Source organism: Lolium perenne, chromosome 5, assembly GCF_019359855.2.
Source record: "Lolium perenne isolate Kyuss_39 chromosome 5, Kyuss_2.0, whole genome shotgun sequence".
Taxonomy (NCBI): Eukaryota; Viridiplantae; Streptophyta; class Magnoliopsida; order Poales; family Poaceae; genus Lolium; species Lolium perenne.
This window is the reverse complement of record NC_067248.2, coordinates 28266658-28271742: the sequence shown is the minus strand read 5'-3', so window position 1 is coordinate 28271742 and position 5085 is coordinate 28266658. Positions and strand designations below refer to the sequence as shown.

Here is a 5085-nt window from a genome sequence, read left to right as displayed (position 1 = left end):
CAATTGAGGAGGCCATCTGGCGATACTTACGGGGCAAGACGCGGAGGAACTTTCTGACAGCCTTGTGTTCGTCCTCCGGGTCGCCGAGGATCTCCAGGTCAGCGAGGATAGTGGAGAGTCGCAGCGCGAAGTCCTCGACGCTTTCCCCTTCCTTGAAGGCGAGGCGATCGTACTCGCGGCGGCGCGTCTGTGCTTTGGCGTCGCGGACGCGTTCTGCTCCGACGCGCAGCGTCCTGAGCATGTCCCACGCGGCCTTGGCGTTGTCCTTGGCGGCGAGGGTGCGCACGAGCTCCGGCGGCACGGCGCGGAGGAGAGCCGACAGAGCTGCACGGTCTTCGTGCTCGTCGCACTCGTCCTCGTTCACGGCGTCCCAGAGGCCATGAACCTGGAGTTGCACTCGCATGAGTACCGCCCAGTCCGCGTAGTTGGTCCGCGTCAAGGTTGGCCACTGCGAGCCGGTGACCTCACGCGCGACCTTCTCCCTCACCACCAGCTCGCGCCCATGGTGCTGGCTCCGACCACGGCGAGCTGGCGATCGAGACGGCGAGCGAGCTTTTGAGCGCGCTGGAGACTTGGAGCCTGACACGGTCGCATCCGTGGGCTTCTTCTTCCCTCCTTGCGCCGCTGGCTTCACCGGCGGTGGCGGCGTACCTACCATGATCGGCAGGCTCTGATACCACTTGTAGCCTCTCTTCTCTCTATCTCACGATCCAAAAACCTGAGAAACAAAGAACAGAGAGGCGAGGTGTTTGTGCTGCGTGCAATCTGATTGCAGCTTTTCTGGTTTCTCCTTTTATTAGCAAAACAAAGGGAAGTGCACAACCTCCTTGATGCCCACTACTTGAACGTGCCATCCCACGTCCAGGCAACGAGGAGATCTGGTCAAGCACAAGACCAATTCCTAGCTTATCTGTTCCTAAAAGATAGCTGAAACCAAACTAACCTAACTGTCGAACAGGTGACAGTGCTAACTGACGAAACTGACAAAGAGAATTAAGCTAACAGCTAGATTAACCAACATGGTGCGTCGGCGGACGGGGGCCGACAGTGCCGGGGACGGGGGGCGCGGAATGGGCATGGTGTAGGCGTGCACGACCCCCGTCCAGGGGTTGTGTCCGCCCGCCCACGGCGGAGTGGGGTGTGAGTACCCGGGGCGCGGTCCGACGATGCCAGGGCCGCCGTTGTTGCCACCGCCACGGCCACCACCACGGCCACGGCGACGGCCGCGGCCACCGCCCCCTCCTCCTTGGTGTTGTTGCGGCTGAGGCGCAGGGTGTGGAGAGGCGGGGGTGGGCGCCGGTGGAGCTCCTCCGCCATGAGGAAGAACGCTGTTGCCGCTGGCCCATAGAGCGGTGTGAACCGCCCGGGTGCGCACACCCTTCAGCCGGCGTTCCTCCAGCCGGAGGTAGTCGACCGCCCGCTCGAACGTAGGGTTGGTCATGAGGGTGAGGTTGGAGGCGGCGTTGCCGAGGTCCTCGTTGAGGCCGGCGGTGAGGGTGGAGAGGAGGAGCTCGTCGCCAATCCGGAACCCAAGGTCCTGGAGCTCGTCGGAGATGGCCTTGAGGCGCAGGCAGTAGGCGTCCAAGGTTTGATCGCCCTGGGGTGTGCCGAAGAATTCCTGCTGCAAAAAGACAACACGTTGGAGCTTGTTATTGGTGAAGAGGCCGTTGATCTTTCCCCACACCGTGCGGGCGTCATCGCCTTCCGAACGACGGTCTTGAAGATGTCCGGCGAGACGGTGAGGAAGAGCCAGCGGATGATGGTGGCGTCGATAGCCAGCCAGTCGGCGTCGCAGGCGAGGAGGTCGGCGGTGCCGTCGATGTGATCGCGCAGGTTGTACTCGCGGAAGAGGAGGTAGAAGTACGTCTTCCAGGCGAGGTAGTTGGCGGCGGTGGTGGACAGCTTGACGGGGACATGGTCGGTGATGGCGACGGCGCGGAGCTGGCCGGGGTCGGGGATGGAGGAGTCGGCGAAGGGGTTGGAGCTAGGGGTTGACATGATGAGGAAGGGGAGGCGGCGCGCGGCTAGAGAGGGAGGAGAGGCGGCGCTGCTAGGGTTTAGGGGTTGAGGGGTGCGGCGCACGGGGAAGAGAGGCGGCGCGCGGCTAGGGTTTAGGATCTAGGAGGTGTCTGATACCATGTGGAGAGAGATGCAATGCTCGATGTATTGATCGGATGCATATGGCGGTACATATATAGGCCACGTCCTCGACTATACAAGGAAGGAGGCGGGCCCAATAGTAAATACAAGGATATGTATCGCTATACAATAACTACAGAGGATACACATCCGGATATACAAGATATGTATCTCAACAGGCCGGTTGGTGGCTGGTTGTGGCAGATCTAGGGATCCCATCTAGTCCAGGATATGCGATCAAGTTTGGGAGGCATGGTTGCCGGTGAAAACCGTGCTCCGCCATGGCGTTAACTTGTTGAAGGCATCTTCTATGCAACCATGGCCTTCTTTCTTGATCTGCACGGTTGGCAGAGGGCGTCCGTAGGGGCTTACTTGTCTACGTCGGAGAATAAAGGTGGTCTGACCCTGCTGTTCTTCAAGCTCCAAGGCATCGATCTGCTGCTTGTAGGCCGCCTTGATCTGGTTGCCAATGAGTTATGTTCTTTGTCTTGGAGATTCCTCAGTTTGCCGCAGAGAGGAGAATTGATCTGGCTGCTGAATATCTAGAGAGGAATCGATGCGGTCGTGCGCACCCTTCAGCCAAAGTGGCTTCTTTTGGGCGAGGCACGAAGCTTCGTCTTTTGTCAGTGCCATGTGACATGTCTTAATATAGATTTCCATGAAACTCAAAGAGGTGAAGAAAGTTATGAAATGGCGGAGAGGGTTCTAGATGCGATGGGATAATGCGATGGGGAATTGAAACAAACAACTAGTTTCAGTTCGGCAACTTATTGGGCCATTAGCTATTCCATCCCATGTACGTACTCCCATCAGAAGGTCTCTACATAATATAAATGTAAAAAACAACAACAGGTTTTTCCACCCAGCTTGGGTTTGCTCTTGTGGGCAAGCGGTAACTAGTACTTCCAATAGTATGTCAGTGTGTGGGAACATGACAACATATCATGGAGCGCCAGCTCCGGCAGACACACATAAGCCTTCCAATTGTGCGTTGTGGCAGGAGTTGTAGCTGCAGGACCAGCCATAGAGCCTGCGTAGACGGTGAGGAGATCAACACGGTATCTTTACAAGGCTGCCGTCCCGGGGAGGCGATGCTTTCCTCGTATACAGCAGCACCGTTTATGCCCAAGTAGGAGTTAGGGATGGACCAATCGAGGAGGTTCTCAGTCTTCTTGGTGAGAGGGTCGTATGCATATATTTGGTTAGGGCAAGAATTTTCCGTGAGGACTATGCGTCGGCCGTCATCGATAATGGCGAGGGGGCTGCCCCCCCATGGCATGACCTCTAGTGGTATGTCGATTCGGTATCGCAGATCCCATGTAGCTCCTCCTGGTCCATACCGATCCAGCAGCCAGATGTTATATCTATTTTTGTAGGGGGTGAAAAGGCAGAGTCGTCCGCCAAGCTCCGTCAGCTCATGAGTCATGTCCTTCGTGTCCAATGGCGGTGGCTGTATAGTCCCAAGCTTCTCATCTCTGAACGAGAAGGACATGATGAATATCCTTTTGGGTCGAGGATAGAGCTCGTGGTACGCTAACCAGTACACATGTTCTTGCGCGAAGACACTGATACTGCCTCTGTCTATCCAACCCATTGGCTTCTCACCGGTCGGCCGCCACATTTCTGTGGGGCCGTTTATCTCAAAGACTTCACAGCCACTGGACGTCGACATGGGCTGGCCACTGTAGTAGATGCGCACAACTTTGTGTTTCTTGGTGTGGACGTCGTAGCCGAGCCCTAGGCTCTCATACTTTTCTATGTAATCTATGGAGGTACCACGGCGGCCCGTTGTCCGTCCCTCCGGCAGAGCCGTCATCTGCCTGGTAGCCGGGTTGCAAACAAAGGACATGTCTGGGCGAGAGGCCTTTCCTCTTGGGGTGGCAGTCACTATGACGAGGCCGCGGCACTGCGACGTGACGAAGCTCGCTGCTATTGGACGGATATCTTCTTCTTCTTCTTCTTCTTCTTCTTCTTCTTCTTCCTCCTCCTCCTCCTCCATGGACGGCAACTCCATGGCGAAGCGTGGGAAGCTGTTCACAGTGATAACGCGCAGGGTCCTTGTAAGTGGCGCGAGCACCTTGGGCTCATGGCCGTCTAGCAAGTCCTGGACGCCAAAGATCCTGGGGCCGCCGTGGATGTTGGCTACGTGGTGGTAGGAGTTCGCAAAATCGCCCGAGGAGAGCGTGGCGGCCCAGGCACGGGAGAGGCAGCGGCAACGAATCAGTGACTTCTGCGGCAAGCGCATGAGGATTTGCTCTATGAGATGGTCGGGGAGCACCATGGGCTCGTCGAGGACGGCACATCGCTGACGCTTAGCAGCCATGAGCACTGTTTCGCACCCGATATATACAGTGCAGGACGGCGAATCGCCGACGCTGGAGTTGAGCAAGCTTTGAGGACAGAGCTGGTGCTCTAATCAAGAGCTGTTGAGATATATGTAGTGCCCCGCCAGAGTTCGAGCTAGTCCGTGTCCGGCCGTGTTGCCCACGAATTCGGCCGCACCATGCTGATATTCCAGTACATAGCTACTTGATGAGCCAACCTATACGGACAACGGATCCTAATATCAGGCATCGTTACTCTCTCATAGGTGGACACGGATTGTAACATAGAATTTGTATGCACTCCTACTACTGTATTTCCTTCCCTCCTTTGCTTCGGAGCTACACGAATCCGACTACATGTTGATCTTCTTTTTTTTCTTGTTTTCTCAACTACGGCATCGATCAGCAACAATTTTAGTTTGGGTTTGTCTAGGGAGCGCAGCGGCGCTCAATCGGCAATCCGAGCGCACCACGGAAAGACATTAAATGCGTCTGTCGGTATTCCAGAAATAGAATTTAATGTTCCTTTTCACGCATGCGCTAGCTGACAGCTCGCTCAAATCTGCTGCAAAAAAATCCAGCAACTCACGAACATGCATCCACTATGGCTGCACAAGGTTGA

General features: G+C 56.1%; 1 protein-coding gene across 1 annotated transcript; it reads right to left on the bottom strand.

The window, feature by feature from the left end:
* Window positions 1-3055: 3055 nt before the first annotated feature.
* On the bottom strand, window positions 3056-4462 carry LOC127303133 (putative F-box protein At5g62060). The gene is made up of 2 exons (XM_051333908.1): window positions 4143-4462; window positions 3056-3959 (listed from the first exon to the last, which is right to left on the bottom strand). The coding sequence occupies exons 1-2, from the start codon at window positions 4460-4462 to the stop codon at window positions 3056-3058; spliced, it is 1224 nt and encodes a 407-aa protein (XP_051189868.1).
* Window positions 4463-5085: the final 623 nt, after the last annotated feature.